A 22,173-nucleotide genomic window follows, 5' to 3' on the forward strand; every position below is an offset into this window, starting at 1 on the left:
AACAGGAGAATCTAATGGAATAGCACGGCGGGGGGTGGGGGTTGCTACTCTAGACTGCTTGGTCAGGGAAAGTCTCAGAAAAGGTAACATTGGAGCTGAGACCTAAGTGTTAAGGAGCCAGTCATTCCAAGCTGTGATGGGGAGAGCTTTTGAGTTCTAACAGCAAATGCACAAGTCTTAGACAGGACCAAGCTCTGCTTGTCTGAGGAGGCAAAGAGAGAGCTAGTGTGGCTGGCAAGTGGCATGAAATAGGTCAGAGAGGTAGGCAGGAGCCAAACCATATAGGCTAGGGACTTTATTTTAAGGCTCTAGGAAGCCATTGATGGATTTTTAAGTGGGCAGTGACATGATCTGTTGTACATTTACAAACTATTACTCTGAGTGCTGTTTGAAAACCAAACAGTAGTGAAGTAAGAATAGAAATAGGAAAACCAGTCCAAAGTCAACTGCAGCAGTTCAAGCAGGAGATGGTGGTGGCATTGGAGAAGAGGAATAGACAGCCACAGGATAGAAGTGCGGTGGGAGTGGACAGAACTCGCTGGTACTCAGTGGGATAGGGAGATTTTGAGCACAGTGGTTGGTACACATAAAGCACTCAATGAATTATAGTTGTTGACTATTGTTATTAGCCAACAGCCTATTATCAAACACCAAGAGAACAAGCTTGAGAAGCAATCTTGAACCCATTCAAGTGGCAGAATGATGCCTGTCATGCATGTGTGACAGCGGCATCGGCTCTTCTCTCGTTAATAAATGGCATTCTTAGAGAAAATGAAGCTTGCAAATATGATGATATGTTCAGGAACCAGAAACTCATGTTCAATTCATCTCACCGCCATCAGCTCCCTGTTTAACTTGTGGCCTCTCTTAGCTTTGATTTCTTCATCTATAACTATACAATGTACTGTGCACTTTCTAGGTGCCAGGTTCCATGCCCAGCTCTCTCTCTATAGGTCCAGCAGTCTCTCTATATATTAATCCTCAGCTCATCTTCCCAGTAACTCCTCTAGGTAGGTACTAAGTTGTCCTCCATTTCCAGGTAAGAACACTAAACTCAAAATCCCACAACTAGTAAATGGCAAAGCTGTGACTCAAACCTAGGTGTTCCTAACTCTTAAATCCACATTCATAACCCTCTGTGACATGAGAAGTAGATTCTGAGAGTTGGTGTGCTTCCAATTTACAACTTTGTACAACTTCCGGACCTCAGTTTAAGGTCATCTTGGGACTCAAAACTACTGAGAACTAATATGGGACACTTGGGGAAAAAAGCCTACTCTTCATACAGAGATTAGAGATTAATATCAAGAGTGTATTTATTTATTGATCTTTTCTCCTCTCCCTTTGGTAACTTGTAAGATACAGCAGCTGAGGCAACAGGAAATTTGAAGTCCAGCATTTTATTAAATCTTATGTTTAAGATTTTTGTGGAAGGAAACTGCTTGAGAGAGATCTGTTTTCTATTATGCACTTGCCAAGAAAAGATGAGGAAACTGGGTCGGGTGGATTTCCTGGAGGTGCAGGAAGCAGGGAAGGTAAACCCTTGAGCTATTTTCTGCTTCTAAACCCCCACCCCCTGGAGTTGCCCAGGGCCTAATGGAGGCTTTGGAAAGAGTTCCTTTTAGCCCTCACAACAGGAGGTCAGCAGTAGTGGGAGGGAGGGGAGGTTGGGGAAAACCAACAGAAAGGCCAGAGAAAAGGAAGAGCTTACAGCCCACATGGCATTTCCCTCTTGAAGTTCAACAGGAAACCAAATAATCAGCCCCTATGGCATTTCCCTCTTGAAGTTCAACAGGAAACCAAATAGTAACATAGAAATTATTGCAGAAAGAAGAAATACACATCATATCATCCCCACAGACACTGGAACTGCCCCACGTTAGCAAGGGTGTGGGGAAGATGGGCATTCTCATACCTGTTTGAGTAATGATTGTAAATCAGTACAGAATGATTTCTGGAGGGCATTTTAACAATAATAGATCAAATACTTTTAAAAATGCTTATCCTTTGCTTGTTGGGGGAATATCTGATTCTTGGACTGGGGCAGGAAATATATAGGATGAGGCTGTAGTATTTTGTAGTGTCTGAAAGCAAGGAAGTGCTCCCCCCAAACCTCAAAACAAACCTCACATTGATGAGGGTATGTCAGAGGTCACAGGATTGGACTATTTCTAATACAAGAGCTCCCAAAGGCCAAAGCTGAACAATTTGAGCAACAAAATAAAGTAGCATTGGATTATAACCCAAATGTAAAAATAAGTATCTGTGAGTCCATACTGATGTAAACAAATGATCCATAAATAAATAAATGAAGAAGAGACAGATCTCACGTTCAGAATAATTTCAGTTGATTTTCAATACTCTGCCTTCATCCTAGGGGAGCATAACTCCTCACTGCTTAGGTGTAGCTACTCATCATGACTTCTTTCCAAAGAGTACAGTAGGTGAAGGGGGAAAAAGAGTAACTTTCCAGTGGAAAACCTATAACAAGTACTAGCTCAGCCAGGTGATCAAGGTCAGCATCAACAGCACTGTCATATCAGTAGCATGTGCCCTTGATATGATGTGATCAGAACAGTACTTTACTTCTGTGATTTTCCTTCTTAAGACCCATAACCATGAAAAGAACTTGAGACAGATCCCAAATGGTAGGGACATTCTGCCAAATACCTGACCACCACTTCTCAACACTGTCAAGGTCATCAAAAACAAGAAAGTCTCAGAAACCGTCAAAGCCAAAATAAGACTTAGGAGACCTGATGACTAAATATAATGTAGTATCTTGAGTGAAATTTGGAACAGAAAAAGGACATTAGGGAAAAAGCTAAAGGAGTCTGTATCAAATATAGACATGATATATGTTTATATAAGTATTAATACTTATATTAATACTTTAATATTATGTTAAATATTATATAAGTATATATATACTTATATAATAAGTATTATATAAGTATAATACTTATATAAGTATAAATACTAGTTTATATAAGTATTAATACTAGTATACCAAGTTTGTTGATTCATTCTAACAAATGCACTAATGTAAGATAATAATATTAGAGGAAACTAGATATTGGAACCCTCTGTACTATCTTTGTAATTTTTCCTTTGACCCAGGAGTTTCCCTTCAGGGAATTTTTTCTTTGGAAATAATTAAGGGTGAACCTAAAGATTTACCAGTGTGAATATGCATCACAGAGTATGTAGGTAATAGTGAAAAGGTAGAAATAATTTGTGTCCAATATTAGGTATGATAAATCTGTATAACTTAATCATGAATCATAACCTTATAGAACTATATTTCTTGATAAGGAACAGTATTCGTGATTGATAGTTGAAAGAAAAAAGTAAACTATGAAAGAACCTATTGAAATATATATTTTTACATATGCATCAGAGGGGTATAGGGGCTTCCCAGGTGGCGCTGGTGGTAAAGAACCCGCTTGCCAATGCAGGAGACAGAAGAGATGTAGGTTGGATCCCTGGGTCGAGAAGATGCCCTGGAGGAGGGCATGGCAACCCATTCCCATATTCTTGCCTGGAGAACCCCATGGACAGAGGAGCCTGGCGGGCTAAAGTCCAGGGGGTCGCAAAGAGTAGGACATGACTGAAGCAACTTAGCATGCATAGGAGGGGTATAAATGAATATATTTCAATGTGTTAATCACCAGTGGATAACACCATGGGTTTTTTTTTCCTTTTTACAGAAGCAGTACTTCTTTGCTCCAGAAAGTACAGATCAGCAAAAACCAAAAAGTTACATTTTGAATTAAAAGAAAAAAGGTTGGGGTTAATTCCATTATAAATCCAGCAGCAGTAGCAGAAGACTCAGTCCTACAGAAGGGGGTTCTGAGAACAGATGGAACACTGGAAAGCTAAGAAGCCTGCCCGGTACTTGTGTTCAGCGGTCTCCCTATCAAAGGGCACTGCCTGAACAGGCCTGCCGGTGCCTGTCCATCCTCCATAGAAAAGGGCCACCACCCACACAGCCTCTGTGGAGTGCAAGAAGGGCAGCCACCTGTCCAACAGTACAGGTTGCAAGATGCATAGAGATCAAACTTAGCACTGTGGTCAGTGTGTGGATCTGTGGCCACTGGAACCCCAAGCCTCTCTCAGAGGTGCCTACACCAGTCTATAGGGGCAGAGGCAGCTGTGAGGGCTGAGAGACAAACCCAGTGTCTATTTCCTTCTCCTTCCATAGTCATCCTACCCTTATCTGGAAATTTTTCATCTTAAAAAAGAACTTGCATGTACCTTCCAACTCATTACAACAACGCTTCAGTTCAGTTCAGTCGCTCAGTTGTGTCCAACTCTTTGCGACCCCATGAATTGCAGCACACCAGGCCTCTCTGTCCATCACCAACTCCCGGAGTCTACCCAAACCCACGTTCATCGAGTCGGTGATGCCATCCAACCATCTCATCCTCTGTCGTCCCCTTCTCCTCCTGCCCCCAATCCTACCCAGCATTAGGGTCTTTTCCAATGAGTCAACTCTTTGCATGAGGTGGCCAAAGTATTGGAGTTTCAGCTTCAGCATCAGTCCTTCCAATGAACACCCAGGATTGATCTCCTTTAGGATGGATTGATTGGATCTCCTTGCAGTCCAAGGGACTCTCAAGAGTCTTCTCCAACACCACAGTTCAAAAGCATCAATTCTTCGGCACTCAGCTTTCTTCACCATCCAACTCTCACATCCATACATGACCACTGGAAAAACCATAGCCTTGACTAGACGGACCTTTGTTGGCAAAGTAATGTCTCTGCTTTTAAATATGCTATCTAGGTTGGTCATAACTTTCCTTCCAAGGAGTAAGCATCTTTTAATTTCATGGCTGCAATCACCATCAGCAGTGATTTTGGAGCCCAAGAAAATAAAGTCTGACAGTTTCCACTGTTTCCCCATCTATTTCCCATGAAGTGATGGGACCAGATGCCATGATGTTAGTTTTCTGAATGTTGAGCTTTAAGCCAATTTTTTCACTCTCCTCTTTCACTTTCATCAAGAGGCTCTTTAGTTCTTCTTCACTTTCTGCCATAAGGGTGGTGTCATCTGCATATCTGAGGTTATTGATATTTCTCCTGGCAATCTTGATTCCAGCTTGTGTTTCTTCCAGCCCAGCGTTTCTCATGATATACTCTGCATATAAGTTAAATAAGCAGGGTGACAATATACAGCCTTGACATACTCCTTTTCCTATTTGGAACCAGTCTGTTGTTCCATGTCCAGTTCTAACTGTTGCTTCCTGACCTGCATACAGGTTTCTCAAGAGACAGGTCAGATGGTCTGGTATTCCCATCTCTTCCAGAATTGTCCACAGTTTATTGTGATCCACACAGTCAAAGGCTTTGGCATAGTCAATAAAGCAGAAATAGATGTTCTTCTGGAACTCTCTTGCTTTTTCAATGATCCAGCGGATGTTGGCAATTTGATCTCTGATTCCTCTGCCTTTTCTAAAACCAGCTTGAACATCTGGAAGTTCACGGTTCACGTATTGCTGAAGCCTGGCTTGGAGAATTTTGAGCGTTACTTTACTAGCGTGTGAGATGAGTACAATTGTGCGGTAGTTTGAGCATTCTTTGGCATTGCCTTCTTTGGGATTGAAACGAAAACTGACCTTTTCCAGTCCTATGGCCACTGCTGAGTTTTCCAAATTTGCTGGCGTATCGAGTGCAGCACTTTCACAGCATCATCTTTCAGGATTTGAAATAGCTGAGGTAGATAATTATTATCTTATTTTTCAGCTAAGAATTGAACCTCGAGCTCTTGAATGGCTGTCTCTTACCATCTGGGCTACCAAGGGTCAGAACATCAGGTTTATGTCTCTCCTTTTACAGGAGTGCAGTTTCATATCTGAGGGTCCTGGAATCTTCATAGGCTCAATCTACCATTTACAAGCTGTGTATTTCAAGCAAGTCATGTAGCTGCTCTTGGCCTTAGTGTTTTCATCTGTAGGATGGAGATAATAATACTTATTCTAAAGTCACTATTAGGGTTTAGTGAGATTGTATATATAAATTTCTTAGCCCAGTGCCTAGGACAAGAAGTCACCCATCTGCGAACAGTGGTTATTATTGAAGGAGAGAAGATTCATGGGATAAAATATAAAGGGATCTAGAGAGAGAAGTGCCCTTCTCCCTGTTTCCTGTAATTTGCGAAGAAAGATGCAACAAGGCTGGTGCCACTTTAGACTTCAAGAGCCACGATGAATTGGGTTACCAGAGTTCACTGTACTAGGGTCAGCCCTAGATCTTGAGCAAGCACTACAGTTCATCAACCTTGGAATTTGGGCCCAGCCAGAAAAAGAGGTGAAAGAACTTGAACTCTTGAGGTTAGCCTTCAGCTTGAGTTGGAGAAGCATGGAGCAAGAGGGTAGTACACAGGAAGGAAGAGAAAAAACAGTGTAAGTGAGAGCTAATTAACGAGCCCAGCAAGTGTGTAAGTCAGAAAGGAGCTTCACTTTTGTCTGGTTTGAAATTTTGTAAATTTCACTAAGGTAAAATTCACCAAGTGAGGAGATGAGGTTGCACAGCAAAGCCAGGACTAGAACTGTGGGGTCCTGTCTTGTATTTCTCAGTTATCCCAGGATAAACTGAGGGCATTTTGCTTTATATTTGTATCTGTTTTAAATTTACACTTATATCTCTTAAAACTAATTTGTATTAGTCCTACAGTCAGTCAGTCAGTTCAGTCGCTCAGTCGTATCCAGCTCTTTGCAACCCCATGGACTGCAGCACACCAGGCCTCCCTGTCCATCACCAACTCCCGGAGTTTACTCAAACTCATGTCCATTGAGTCAATGATGCCATCCAACCATCTCATCCTCTGTCATCCCCTTCTCCTGCCCTCAATCTTTCCCAGGATCAGGGTCTTTTCTAATGAGTCGGCTCTTCACATCAGATGGCCAAAGTATTGGAGTTTCAGCTTCAGCATCAGTCCTTCCAGTGAATATTCAGGAGTGATTTCCTTTTGGATGGACTGGTTGGATCTCCTTGCAGTCCAAGGAACTCTCAAGAGTCTTTCCAACACCACAGTTCAAAAGCATTAATTCTTCAGCTCTCAGCTTTCTTTATAGGCCAACTCTCACATCCATACATGACTACTGGAAAAACCATAGCTGCAGCTAAATATATGAGTTCTGATGCCTTCTAGAACAGTAACCCCCTCGCTTGCATCCCAGACTGTTGGGACAGCTGACCTGGGAGACAGGAGTGGCAGCTCTGCTCTGGCTGGTGGAGGAGTATTTCTGATCTGGGTGTTTGGCCCATCCCCCAGCTGGGCTGAACACACACTTACTGGAAGTGAGCCGCTGCAGCCTTAGACGGTGAATGGAGACTTCCCGTTAGTTCCTCATGCAGTTCCTGTGTGGCTTCATTGTTGGAGAACACCGCATCTGTCGTTTGGAATCCCAGCTGAGTCTAGCTTTCCTCTCTTGTTGATACCTCTTAATTTCTCTATCATCATGAGTGAAAAATATTTCCACAGCAATAATAATAAATAGCCAAGGACTCGGCAGTGTAAGTGATGCCAAATCAAATTAAATTGTATTATATTCTCAGGAAAAGAAAGTAACTTGCGAGATCAGAGTACTTACCCACCTCAAATGTTAACTTCCGTGTATAAGCATCCATCTCTGGGGATGGAAGCTGAAAACCTGAGCTGCTTGTCTATATGGACTATCTAAAAGCTTGTCAGGCAGGGAAACACTCTTCCATCATAATCACTTTATCAGTAGGGGTTGAGGGGCTCAATAGGACAGGGGCTTGTGGCCTGCCTCTAACAAGGCCTTCAGTTTCACAAGCACAGCAAGACGGAAGGGCTTGTTCTCGAGGAGGTGCACCCCGCTGGCGGAGGAAACACAGCGGCCTGCTGGCTGGGCTTCTTAGCCGCGTTCTGTCACCTGGACCGCTACTCCCAGCAGGTGTTAGATGTCAAATCACTCACCCAGTCACTACTTAGAAATTCTCAGTTCCTTTCGCTATTCTTCTTGTTCTTACGCCCGCAAAAATAATTTAGAAAAAAATCACGTGTCTTCTTGCCCATTTTAACTCCTAAAATTATACATCAAGTTTAGATCGTTGGAAAGGATGTTATTTATGACATAGTTTGTTGCTTTATATACATTTTTGTCAAAACTTTGACACTACAGATACAGCTTATTAAATTTATAGACAAGATCCACTGTATAATCTCAAGGGCAAAGATGGTTTATATGGTCAAACCATCCAGCCAAATCAGTTTTGCTTTCTGTCAGATCCAAGTCTTGTTTCATTTTTTTTTCAATTAAAATGAACATATTAGTACACATTTCATGACAAGTGTCTGACTTCTGAATATGAATTCTTAGATCCGCGGATAGACAGATAAAGGCACACAGCTTTGCCAGGAGTTTACTACCCGGATGAAATAAGGGATTATATCCTTCACTATTTCTTACCCTGCTCTCATAGAAGCAAGGCTTTCTAAAATTGTCCTGTGGTGAGATTCCGTAGGATAAGGGATATGCATTTCTTTTCTGAGGTGGGGGTAAGGTGATTGTAAAAAGTGGGAGTGACTGAAGACAGAACCTGTAGATCACAAGCATGTTCTGGGAGAGGTCAGTTTTAAGAAAGAGTATATATGGAAGGTACAGATCTGGTCATTAATTTCCCTTGAATTAGCCGTGACCAGATAACCTCCTGGGAGATCACTAGGTAGCACAAAGGTGTGTGTACCCTACTTTCAAAACCTCTGCTTTTAGATACACCAGCACTCTCTAACTGGGTCAGTCTGTGACTGAGGCCAGTGAACTGGGTTCACACAGTGTCCTCACCAGTGGTTTTCAGGGACTGACTTTTCTAGAGATCTGTCAAGTAGAACCTGGAGGAGGGCCTGGCAACCCACTCCAGTATTCTTGCCTGGAGAATCCCCACGGACAGAGGAGCCTACAGTCCATGGGGTCGCAAAGAGTCAGGCACGACTGCGTCAGGCAGAAGGGTCAGGAGCAGGGAGCTCAGCCTTTCTTCCTATTCAGTATCCGTAGGTCTGTCGCTAAGCAAGCAAACCAAGGCACTGTCGCACTCCAGAACTTTAAGGACATTTGGGGACAGGAGCACACGTGCTCTGAAGGGTAGCATCTCAGAGGCTGGAAGCGCAGTGTGGAAGGAAAGTTAGGCAGGTGCTGCTTCTGGATAAGCAGAAAGGCAGGGTGAAGAAGGGAGCCAACATTGTATGTATACTGCATAAAACACATAGAAGTCTCACAGTAACCCCGTATTGTGAAGAGTATCCCCGTATTGTGACCCCACCCCGATGCACAGTATTACCACGAGGAAACTGAGACCCGGACAGGTTGGTCAGCTCACCCCAAGTCCCACAGCTCTTTAGTGCCAGAGTGAGTGGGATTTTGAACCTAGTTTAGTTTGGTGACTTCAAAGCCATTATATAGTGCTGCTTCTCTCGTGGTAAATATCTACTACAGAATGGGCTATCTAATACCCTTAGTTTATTCTCAAAACAGCAGTAACAAAACAGACACTTTTAAAAATTTCTGAGTATCACTCCAATTATAAATCCAGTGTGAGGGGTAGAGGATGATAAGTGGCTAAGATGGAAGACTGTGTTTCTTCCCTTGGGGAAACTAAAGGCTCCTACAGACGAAGATAAAATCCTGTGAACACAGATCAGGTCATATATACAGAGTAAAGAAGGAGCATTTAAATGATATCTCACACCAGTTGTACTATGTGACCCTCCAGGAGAGATCACACACAAGGTGAACAGAGATCTGTACTATAGATTCAGTTATAATTTTTTCTTCTTTATTGTTGTAAAAAAACCAGGTTATTAATTGTGAAAAAGAAGATGCTTTATTTGAAGACGCTATTCTGGACAAAAATATTTCTCTCCTTCTACCCCCCATCTCTCTCTCTCTCTTTCTCTTTCCCCTCATCCCTCCCCTCCCCTCCTCCTTCCCTCACCTACTGGGCTGTAAAGTCCATGAGGGCAACTCCTGTGATTTCATCTTACTTTGTGCCTAGTGTCATGACTAATACTGAGTGTACAGTCAAATTAACCAATGATGTGGACTTCCCTGCTGGCTCAGTGGTAAAAAATCTGCCTACCAATACAGGAGACGTGGGTTCAATCCCTGGATCAGGAAAATCCTCTGGAAAAGGGAATGGCAACCCACTCCAGTATTCTTGCCTGGGAGATCCCATGGAAAGAGAACGCTGAAAGGCTAGAGTCCATGGGGTCACAAAAGAGTTGGTGCCAGAATCCCAAGGTCTTATGCTTTTAAACTGTGATGTGAGCATGGTCATTCAGGCCCCATAACAGATCTCTTTCAGGATAATGAGAAAAGGTTTTATCGGTCAGGGCTTCTGATCTTTTCCCCAAGCCAACTCCGCATGTCTTATAGTAAGGGACCTGGCCACTTGAAAGGAACTTAAATTTATTTATAATTTCATTGTACTTAGTTTTGGGAGGTTGTTGACCCCTTTTTGAGTATAATGAAAATTATGGCCTCTGTCCGACAAGAAACACACAGACAAAATTTTGTATACAATTTCAGTAGGTTCACGAACCCTCTAAACTATGCATCTCAAGTTAAGAATGCTAAAAAGTGAGCCGCAGTTTAAGGGAAGGGCACATGCTGATGCTGACCTCTCATATTTGAAGGAAAATGGACAAAAGAACATTGAGTTTGCTTTGGGTATAATACCAGAGGGGAGACTATGGCGCCAGTTCCAACTGTGCCTTGGTTCTGCCAAGACACTCTCATGAAAGACCCTTTGTTCCCTTTGGGACAGATGCCACCAAGCACTGCTCCTTAATGACAGTCCACTGACCAGCCCCTCCTACCATGCACCCTTCCTCCCAAGACTGGACAACAGGCAGAAAGAGGGAATGGAATAGGGCAGAGTTTGGATAGTGAAGGTTGCTGGGTTGGATCTTTTGGTTCCTAGAGTACACTTGCCTTAATTTCAGGTTCTGTGTCTTAAAATGCTTTCGCCCTTAGCAGCAGTTCTACAGGTCTGTTGTCAAAGGTATTTTCCCTTACAGTCTTTCCCAAGTGGATGCAAAACAGCACATATTTTATAGAGACATAGACAATTCTTTGTGAGGTAAAAAAAAAAAAAAGAAATTTCTAGGTCATAGCTGGGAGCTAAGGCACCCCAGGCCTTTCCTTTTCCTAACTCCTGTCTTGACCAGAGGAAGGAGATTTTCCCTCCCTTCCAAGTACCCTAGCCTGACTCCGTGAGACTTTCTCCAGCCAAAACTAATCCCTGAGTTTTAAGGACACAGACCTTACTCTGTGGCCGAGGATTTTACATCTCTCAGAGCTTCGCTTTCCTCATTTGCCAAATGGGGAACATAATAATATTAATAGCAGTCCCTACATCCTAGGATTGTTGTGAGGAGTAATAGAAAGAATGGGCGAGGAGTGCTTAGCTTGGTGCCCTGGCACACTTGATCAAGCTGACTCATTATTTTCAGGATGTTGTTGTGGTTCAGTAACTAAGTCATGTCTGACTCTTTGCGACCCCATGAACTGCTGCACACCAGGCTTCCCTGTCTTTCACTGTTTCCTGGAGTTTGCTGAGACTCATGTCCATTGAGATGATGATGCCATCCAACCCCTTCATACTCTGTCGCCCCCTTCTCCTCTTGCCCTCAGTCTTTCTCAGCATCAGGGTCTTTTCCAGTGAGTCAGCTCTTCACATCAGGTGGCCAAAGTATTAAAGCTTCAACTTCAGCATCAGTTCTTCCAGTTCTGCCAGTATTCAGAGTTGATTTCCTTTAGGATTGACGAGTTTAATCTCCTTCTGTCCAAGGGACTCTCAAGACTCTTCTCCAGCACCCCAGTTCAAAAGCATCAATTCTTCGGTGCGCAGCCTTCTTTATTTTCAGGATAGTGACCCCTAGAAGTGGTGGAGGAGGAGAAACCAGGCAAGTTTGCTACCTCTGTCCTTCTAACTCTCCTTCTAAGGCTTTTACTGACCCTACCTCTTTCTTGCCCTAGTACTTGTATCAACAGTGTTCTCTGCAAAGAGAACAAGCCAGCAAGGCTGTAACCTCGAGCAGCTGAGCTTCTAGCCATGCTTCTGAGACTTACAACTCATTTGTTGGCCCCGACATGCCACCAACACCCAAGATGCCCTGATCAAGGCAGCTTTGAATGACTGTTCCATTCAGCACCTTCCTTCCCTCCCTTCCCATTTTTATTTCTCACTCCCTTTTAGGAACAGCTATTTATTGAACACTTCTGTATGCGTAGCACAGTACTGTGCCAGATAAACAGTTGTCAATAAAATAGACAGTACTGCTCCTCTTTTTATGATCTGGCGGGGGTAGAGGGAAGCATAAATAGCAAACAAATGATTTATAGGACATGATAAGGGCTATGAAAGCAATAAGATGGAGATGGACAGTGCCCAAGGAGTCTGACTGAGATAGAGGACCTTCTCTGAGGCGGTGACATCTGAATCCAGTGACTATCCCTGTGGCATGAATTGAAACCTTGGTTTTATTCCAAGTGAGAAGTGCCACTGGATGTGCAAAATGATAACTTCTTTGCTTTTCTCTTGTAACAATAGGTGACTTTAAGGTTTGTGTGTGTGCTCAGTCACGTCCGACTCTTTGTGACCCCACAACTGTAGCCCGCCAAGCTTCTCTGTCCATGGGATTATCCTGGCAAGAATACTGGAGTGGGTTACCATATCCTCCTCCAGGGAATTCCAGATCCTCCAGGGAATCTTCCCAGCCCAGGGATCGAACCTGGGTCTCCTCTGCTTCCTACATTGGCAGGCAGATTCTTTATCACTGAGCCACCTAGGAAGCCCTGGCTTTAAGGCTTAGGGGAAGTCAGACTCCCAGTTTTTACCAGCTATTTATTTTGTCAAGTTAAAATAAAAAAATACTGTGACAAATCACTTGTTCCTTTAAATAGCTATTCACCTATTGTGTACCAGGCACGGGCATTTGACCTGTATTACCTTATTTATTCCCCTAGTAACCTGAGAAAGTAGGTTTCATTGTCATCGTTATCTCTGCAGTCAAATAAAGAAATCAGAACGTGGAGAGGTGCAGAAGCATGCCGCTGGCCACAGTGCCCCGCGGTGGGAGGGTGAGGGCTCCAGCGGGGTCTGACAGCAGAGCCTGTGCCTCCCGTCTTGTGACGTCTCAGCTCACCCGGTCCTCCTTTCCTTTGTAGCGGTGCCGATGAAGAGGAGGACACGTGAAGGCCCGGCCTCCCTGGTGAAGACCCCCCTTCCCCTGTGCGTATGTGACCGCGTGTGTGCAACGTCTTCTGACCCCTGTGAAGGCTGCCCGGCAAGCAACGTGCTTCCACCAGATGCGTCCCCAGACCCACAGCAGGCCCAGAGCTCTCCAAGGAGTGACCAGTTTTACTGTTACTGACCATGCCTCTCATTCTCTTGTCGTGGTAGGAAAAGGAAAAGTGCCCCTGTGCTCAACCAGAAGCAGTTTCAGGGTCCTTCAGGCCATTCCCTCAACAGCTGCTTTGAACTTCCTCAGGAAAGCCAGTCCCTGTAATGGTGTATACCCAAACAGGATCACTTCATTAAGAAGGATCTGAAATCATCTTGAAGGGCAGTCAGAATTTGTTTCCCTCCCTGCTAATAACCCCCCACTTTATTCATATCGGAAGCATGGAATAAATGAGGGGGAAAGTAGGGCTGAATCAGCCCGTGTAATTAGTCTCTACAAGTCCAATTATACATCTGTGAAAATGTGGTTTCATGAAATAAGATGGATGGCTTGAAAACCGACAGAGTTAAAAGTTAGAAATATATAAAGATATTTTTAGTATGTGAGGTTATCCTGGACTTCAGATTCATAATTCAATCCTGTGGAAATGAAAAAAAAAGATTGAAGAGGTAGAAAGGAAATGACTTTTTAAAACAAAGGTGGGGGGGACCAAAAAGATCTGATTAAAAGTTGAAATCGAAATCAGTATTTCTGAACTCAAATTGCCTAGGTTTCCAAAATAGTCACTAAAGGATCTGATGGAACCTGAATTATTTGAGTGGATTCTGAGGTTTTATGGGTCTCGTCACATCATGAAAGTCTGGAATGTGTGTCACAAATGGGAATTTGCACTGTAGGTTTTGCTCCCCTTCCCCTAGCTTAGCCCGATTTGGCTTCAGTGCAGTGCGGGGAGGGTACTTGGCCCTCTGTGGTGTGTGAATTGAGCTCCACCCCCTGGCAGACAGGCCTTCCCTTCACTCCAGGGACCCCTCCTGCCCCAGCACTCCCCACCTCCAGTTCATCTCCCACCCCCTGCCTCTCCCCTCTTACAGGCCGTGAGTGGAGACTCACCGTGGTTGGACTCTGGCCTCTCCCCTCTCCCAAATCACAATTCCTTACAGCCAAGCTTTTTTACTCCCAAGTAAGCAGTGATGAACTAGGGAACACAAAACTGTAAACTGAAAAACATGCATCTTCTGCAGCAGCGGTTTTGACTTAACAAATGTTTTGGAGTCAGGGAATGATGTTATTTTTGGATAAAACAAACACAGTTACATTATGAAATAGAATGTTCATATACATAAACTATAAAGATAAAACAGGAGACTTCACAGAGGAATTTTATTTGCAAGCGGGCTGTGTGTTCCCCCTCCTCTGCTGTTAGTGGTATTTGGGTGTTTGCTTCTGAGAAGTGCAATTGGAACTGCATACATCCAAGAGCCTTGGGGTTTCTGCTGACTCAGGACCCAGACTTCTAGTGCTTCTGAGGCAGAACCAAAGGAACTTGCATCAGGGGCATCTTCCTCTTTTCCTGCCTGCCTGCCCGTGACCTGTGTACCTGTCAACAAAGCTTTAGGGCCAACTGATGTGTGTGTGCAGGATGGTTTTGAGATAGAAACAGTGCTTACTGTCGGAATCCTGTTTATATCATTGTTCAATCCTGTGCATGCTATGAAATGACTATTTGTTTGATGCCAGGAAGCTACCAGGCATATACGCTTCTCGGTTAAGAGTACCCCAGCTCACTAAATCATGTTGGATACTGGGGGCTGAGAGTAGTTTGGGCTGTTTTTTTTTTTTTTAAAAAAAAACTATTTTTTCTCTCAAACTGGTGGCCAGCAAATGGCGGAGACATTTTCAGTGCTTTACCTTTCTGCTCACAAAGACCGGAGATTTTGGCATGCACTGATTACAACCCCCAGCCACATCCAAGGAAAGATGAAGGAAGAACAGTGGCCATTCTCAAAAAGAATTTAAAAAATCAGAAGATTAAGAAGACTCTAGGATTTGGAAGCTTGTGTTGTCTTTCCCCAGTAATCATTGTTTAATCTCCAAGTGGTAGCCTTATCTTAGCAATGGACAGCTTATTGGCTCCTCCATAATTGATCATAGGTTATTACTTTAAATCAATATTTGGGAAACCCAGGCATTTATGCAATGGATATGAATGGAAATATAAAAATACATACCAGCCTGTCTCAATAAATTATCGTATCTCTATAATCCTCGAGGAAAGCACTTTGGCTTTTACCTAGAAAGGATTTCAGATCTGCTTTATGGGCTCCCGCTGTCTTCAGTACCTGATAAAACTTTAACCAGGAAAGCATTAAACATGGCACAGCAGCTTCTGCCCAGGCTTCTGAGTTCCTGCCGGCAGCATCTATCAACACAAGAGCTAGGATGCTTCCTGCAGCGGCACCAGCTTCCCCAAAGCTGGAGCAGGCTGCTTGGCCTTAAGCCCCAGCACGAGGAGGCCTGCCTCCTACCAGGTCAGTAGAGTTGCTCCAAATTGTGTCCTGCCTGGCTGCAGGGTTTGCAGACATCCCTAGGGAGAAGTCAGCAAGGGAGACAGGTAATGACTGTCTTCAGAATGAATTGGGTCCTCACAGCAATCCCTGGATGCCTTCCAAAGGTTGGGTATCCGAGGCTAAGAGGAGGTTTGACCTTTGATTTGGTGTCATTAAATCCAGGGCAATTCCAAGAAGTGCCTGGAGTCTCTGCTCTGACAGCCCAAAAAGGGAAATGATTTGAAATATTGAGGACCCTGCACCAAGGCCCCATTCCTCAGATGATAATACAGATTTGTAGGTAAGAGTTACTTGTCTTGAGTTACACAACTAGGAAGTATGGGAGCCAGATTTTTGTACCCGGCTCTTCCTAACTCTGCTGCTGCCGCCAAGTCGCTTCAGCTGTGTCCAACTCTGTGCGACCCCATAGACGGCAGCCCACCAGGCTCCTCTGTCCCTGGGATTCTCCGGGCAAGAATACTAGAGTGGGTTGCCATTTCCTTCTCCAATGCATGCATGCATGCTAAGTTACTTCAGTCGTGTCCGACTCTGTGCGACCCTATGGACAGCAGCCCTCCAGGCTCCTCTGTCCACCGGATTCTCCAGGCAAGAATACTGGAGTGGGTTGCCATTTCCTTCTCCCTTCCTAACTCTATGTATCCCTAAAACACAGAAAAGGCTGTGGGTTCCCCTGCTACAGTCTGACCATTCCATAAAGGATTCTTTTTCACAGTGACATTTCGTGGCAGTAGTTTGGGCCCAGAAATGGCATCAGGGTAGCCTTATTCTTCCAGTTTAGCAGATACATTAAGTACATGTTGCTAACTTGAGCCTGCCCCCAGCAATGGAAGGAGGCCTTTCCTTTTTGGTGCCATCCCTCATGAAGAAGGGGGAGTTGAAGCCATCTAGGCCAGTTACTGGGCTTCCCCAGTGGCTCAACTGGTAAAACACCTGCCTCCCAATGCAGTAGATACAAGAGACGCAGCTTCGATCCCTGGGTGGAAAAGATCTGGAGAAGGAAATGGCAACCCACTCTAGTATTCTTGCCTGGAGAACCCCATGGACAGAATCCCATGGCGGGCTACAGTTCAGGCTCAGTACAGACACTACTGGGCATGCACACAGCCAATAAATAAAGTGTTTCTAGGCCTTTAGGAGTGTGGAACTTCTCAGAAATAGTGGAAGTGAGCAGTGTTCTGCTCTCTGTTTGAAAATGCCTGCTGCTGCAAAGGAAATCTTCATATTCTAGTAAACCTAGCTAGTCTGTGCCCTGTGAGGATGTGGCAATTCAAAGTCCAGTGAATATAGGTGTTCCTGCAAATACCTGATGTGTATATGTACACATACACACACACTCAGTTTAACAACTAAGGGAACTGCAGAGCAGTCCCCTCATTATCTTACATACCACGGCAGAGGTTTCTGCCAGCTCTGATCACAAGTGTCACCAGGTAATTGGAGCTTTGGTGCTTGCTCAAGAGATGCTTATAGAAAGAGCAGTGCCTTGGCAAAGGTTGTCAGCTCCTAAAGCTGAGCCAAGGTGACAGCCCTGAAGGAATTTACACTCCAGCCCTCTTCCAGGATGTCTAATGATACGGGAAATTTGGATACCCAGCCATTTTGGTGACCTGAGAGTCTGACCATTCCAGTCAGGCCTGAGGGCATGGCTGAAGAATTCATAACTGGTAAGAGTGGTAGGGCTTAGGAAGCTCTTTCCTCAACCTAGACAATATTCTCTTGCCCATACCTGAAATTGGCACACTCACATAATCACTGTTCGACACATGCTTTTCTGTAAGAAAATCAGTTGCATGTTTACTGTGTGCCTAGCACATCTAAAATTTTCTGTTTAAAAAACAAATCGATCTCATTATGAGTGGACTCAGCCTAGCCCTGAGGGAAAAAAAAAGGCCTATAGAGGAGACTTTAGATCTCATTAATACTGCCTTACCCAACAGTGTGTTGGAAGTCCCACTCCAGCTCATTCCAAGAGCTATAAGGCCCAAGCACACACCAGAAACAGCAGAACAGGTACCAGAGCAGGAAAATAAAAATAAATTAATTAAAACACTTGTGGGTATACTGGTACAAAAATGCCACAGGGCCAGGTCATATCATCCTGGGCTTGATATGACTTTGAGGGGACAGTAGATTTATACTTCATGGGAGTAACAATGACCAGTCTTTCTACAGTGACCAGTCTTTCATACACTACATGGATGGGGAGAACCAACGAATCCATTGTCCTCTGCCTGTTTTCCTGCACACTGTCACATTCCCTCCTCAGTCATCTTCCCCTTTCACCTTTTACACTAAACAAGGGAACACTCAATCTTTCAAGGGAATTATACGTTTGAGTTAATGTTGCAGTATATCATTTTCATGCTGTAAATTATTTTGTAAGAGAGATTTACCGCTATCCCAGGATGTTTGGACTCGACGCCCCTGTGCATTTGGAAATCAATAAACTATTCCTGGAAATACCATTTGTTTCTCAGAGTTTTGCACAAAGGACCCTGCTAGGTGTAAATATTCACGGTGATCTGCACTCTTAACCGTGATCATGCCGCAGATGATGGTATTTTGATTATGAGAGATGGGATGCTCCTTTGCCCTGACTTCTCTGGAGTGACTTAGAAGGTCTCTGGAAGTTGCAGAAGGACAGATTGAAAATCATAGTTATTTAAAGAGATGTTTTCTTCTCAAAGTGAAATGATCCATGCCTACATTAAATTTTCTGAGCAAAGTAGATTATAAAGTAAAGAATGCTTGGTCCTGAATGATGTTTTCAAATAATGTTAAATCTTTACAATCTGGATTAACCCAAGGGGGTGGTCAAACTTTAATCTTTACCATATTTTCTAGGGGAAAAAAAAAGAGATTTCATAGAGCAAATTACAGTTAGGCCAGCAAAATCATCTTTGGGGAATCTTAGAAGTACACATTTGATACAACTGATGAAGAGATAGAATTAAGTTACAAATGAAGCCGTTCTCATCCAGTTTGTAATACTAGGAGCCAAGGATGCATTAAAACCAAGAGGCAAAATGTGAAAACTCAAGGTAGTAGATAATGTATGAATTGGAAAGCACAAGTCCTATCTAAAGGTATTAAAATTCAATTTTTAAAAACCTACCAGCAAGAGTGTCTGCAGGAGCTGCAGTTTATGAGCGCTGCTCTAAACAATTTTTTTTTTAACAAATTTGTCTCCATCAAACCCCTTTATTAGCTGGGGGCTATATGAACTTTGGAGAAATTGTTCAAGTAAGGGTTCTATAGCAAGTCAGTCACCCAAGGTCACCCAGTGAGCTAGGCCAGCAGACTCTCTGTCTCCTGGAGTAACCATTAGGCCCACTTCCTCCCATCTCTCATAAGCTCCCCAGCTGCCGAGGACACTTCTGCCTGGTGAGGTGGGGCTGCCAAGCACTGTGGTACTTGGGAGTCTCAGTGTTTTAACAAACCACAGTGTGTTTGGAGGTTTTCTTCCCTGCTTCCTGGTGCCAGCAACTCAATACCACATCCCACTGCCCCAGCCTTTTCTCGTTTTATCGTCTTTATCTCTGAAAGCTACAACTCTTTATTTTGTCTCATTGATCTTTGCTTGGTCCAACTTACAGGTGGCCCCATTTCCTTCACACTCATAAAAGAGTGAAATTGCAGCTGGTCTGGACTATCTCCTGGCCTTAACAAGACACCAGAGGTGGGTACACCCGGCAGAAAGTCAGGCGGCCAGTATTAGCAAGAAAAGAAGATGTCACAGAAAAGGAAACAAAATGAAAGGCTGCTTAAAGTCAATAACTGGCTGAGCAGAGTGTCTGTACTCATTCCTCGTTCAATGTGACAGTCTTCAGGCTAAATCATTTTGTTAAATAATAGCTACCATTTAGTGAGCTCTTTTTCCGGACCAGGTACTGTCCTCATTGCTTTTTACATTATCTTATTTAATTCTCACTGCACTGATATTATTCTCTATTTTATTGCTCAAGCATCAGAGAGTTAAAAGCTATGCCCAAGGACACACCCCGATAAATGAAAAGGTAGGATTTAAACCCAGATCTAGCTGACTTGGGCTTCCCTGGTGGCTCAGACGGTAACGAATCAGCCTGCAATAATGGAGACCTGGATTCAGTCCCTGGGTTGGGAAGATCCCCTGGAGGAGGGCATGGCAACCCACTCCAGTATCCTTGCCTGGAGAATCCCATGGACAGAGGAGCCTGGTGGGCTACAGTCTGTGGAGTTGCAAAGACTGAGCGATTAAGCACAGCACAGGTGAATTGACATAAAACCCCAGCTCTCAATCTCTCCTCTCCTAGCTGCACTGATTCTACCTTATGCTAGTGAACAGCATCACCCACGCACATCCTCCCCACAAACACATGCAGTGTGGCCTTGGGGCAAAGGAATTTGTCTTTTTAGGCCTTGTTTTATACAGTTTGTGAAATACAGAGTACAGTGAGGGAAGGAAGGCTAAGGAGAACAGTGAAATCCTCTCTGGCCTGAAACTGCACTTTGGGAAGGAGGGAATTACTAGACTTGCTTTATCTCCTTTCTTCCAAGACCATAAATCATTAAATCACCAGCGGAGGCAAAGCCTTGGCTTCTTGGGCTTTAGTCTTAGAATCCCCAAAGTCAGCCATCTCTGGCACCGAGTCTGTCATTTAATTAAACATCTTGAAGGCGTCTCCAACAGCTTGACAGCAGCCCAGCTTCATATTCTTGGAAAGGGACTGTAAAGGGAGCTTGTCTGTTTCATAGTTCATTTACTGAGTTGAGCCATCTTGGCCATAGCATACAATTTGCCTTACCGAAATGGTCCACAATCTTCACACCAGTTTAGGGAGTCGGTCACAACTCATTTTCCTAGGGCTCAGCTAGCTTCACCTGTCCCTACTTCTTAAACAAAACCCACACAAGAGGTTTGACAATGAGTAATTGAGGCAGAACTGGAAAGGTCTGAAACCTTGGCTGGACCCATTTAAAAATGACTGAGAACTAAGGAGCGAGTAAACAAGGCTTCTGATGAGTTGAAATAAATAGTATGAAGCAAACACATAAAGAGAAAGGCCATCTGTCTCCCCATAAAGCACCTACTCAGGACCTATTTATTTCTGTTTCACACATAATTCTAAATGTTTGCTGTCTGGTTTCCCAGCCTACAGCAGATTAAATTTAAGGGTGGGAAACAGATATCTAGCAGAAACCTAAATCAAGAAGGAAAAAGAGCTGACAGCAATACAGAAGACAAAAAAAAAAAAAGTTTAAATAGACTGACGAGCTAAAAAAACACTGTTTTAGGGTGGCATTTAGTGCCAAAAATAGCTCTTTTACACATCTCAATTTCTAAATGCTCATATCATAGGACCATATAATTATACTCAAAATGATGACCCTGAAACTAAATTATGCTCAGAAGAAAGCAAGAATTTCCATATCAAATTTTAGAAATATTTCTATCACAAATGGTACAGAAGAATGAAACAAATTTCCTTTTTAGGGGTTAAAGGAATAAACCTGGAACTATCCAGAACATTCAGCTTAACAAAACAAAACATCCCCCTACCTGAGGTTTTATTGTTCCAGGAGCTTCTTGTGATTAGAGAGTTTCTTTTCATAGCTTTGTAAGTGACTTTCATGCTACAGTGCTTTGCATATAATGGCATGAACAATGGAAGTGCCAAGTTTCCAATGTGATGAGTAAAACTAATAATCAGAATACAGGTCAAATTCTGTTACAGCAAATACTGCTACCATAAAAATCACTTAAGCATCCCTGTTATCTCTAACCCCCTGTCAATTGCTCATTTATTTCAAGCAACAGTCATTACAGCAAAATTGGGGTATAATAAAAGGAAACTGGACCCTCTCTGCAAGTTGAGTATAACAGAATTTAACCTGTAATAACAGAGTCTCATTTGTATTTCTCCAGTTCTTTGCTGCAAGAAGAATAAACCTCATAAAACCAGCCTGGGAAGCTGGTATTTAGTAGTTGTTGCTAGGAAAAGAAAGAATTCAGAAGCAAAGGACACACAGAGCTGTGTGGCAAACTCTCATCAGGGAATTTGGTCTCCAGGGCCACTTTTGACCTTAATCCACATCAGAGCCATCCACCACAGAGTTGCTTGCTTCTAATAGTGATGTAATGCATATATTAAGCCCTGGAATGGAAACATGATTCATTTCCCAGGAGTCATTGAGCACTTTGTGGCAACTCAGCCCTCATCTGATGACCCTAAGATAAAAGAAATTTGTAAGCGTGGGACTGGAGCTATCCCTTCTCCCAAGAAGCACTGCTTTCAACACTGCATGATTGTAAAAGCACATGCCATGTTGATTATAGATAGAAATGATCCAAGGTAATCAACTGCATTCCACCTGGTACATGGGCAAGGATTTTTCCCTGCCTATCTATTTTTT

General features: G+C 43.4%; 1 protein-coding gene across 13 annotated transcripts in view; it reads left to right on the forward strand.

The window, feature by feature from the left end:
• TRIM44 (tripartite motif containing 44) overlaps positions 1-18,245 on the forward strand; it is a 115,800-nt gene extending 97,555 nt beyond the window's left edge. For 3 of the 13 annotated variants that reach the window (XR_014069902.1, XR_014069895.1, XR_014069899.1), the window contains 2 exons: positions 13,197-16,310; positions 16,798-18,245. Coding sequence is in view for 4 of the 13 variants with exons in the window: in XM_081545993.1 (XP_081402119.1) it covers positions 13,197-13,402 (206 nt within the window). In the remaining 9 variants the exon portion in view is untranslated. Of the gene's footprint in view, positions 1-13,196 lie in introns of all 13 variants that reach the window. The other 10 variants (XR_014069901.1, XM_081545996.1, XM_081546001.1 and 7 more) reach the window with 5 other exon arrangements.
• Positions 18,246-22,173: the final 3,928 nt, after the last annotated feature.

Source organism: Giraffa tippelskirchi, chromosome 11 (genome assembly GCF_054371585.1).
Source record: "Giraffa tippelskirchi isolate mGirTip1 chromosome 11, T2T-mGirTip1v1.2.pri, whole genome shotgun sequence".
NCBI classification, from domain to species: domain Eukaryota; kingdom Metazoa; phylum Chordata; class Mammalia; order Artiodactyla; family Giraffidae; genus Giraffa; species Giraffa tippelskirchi.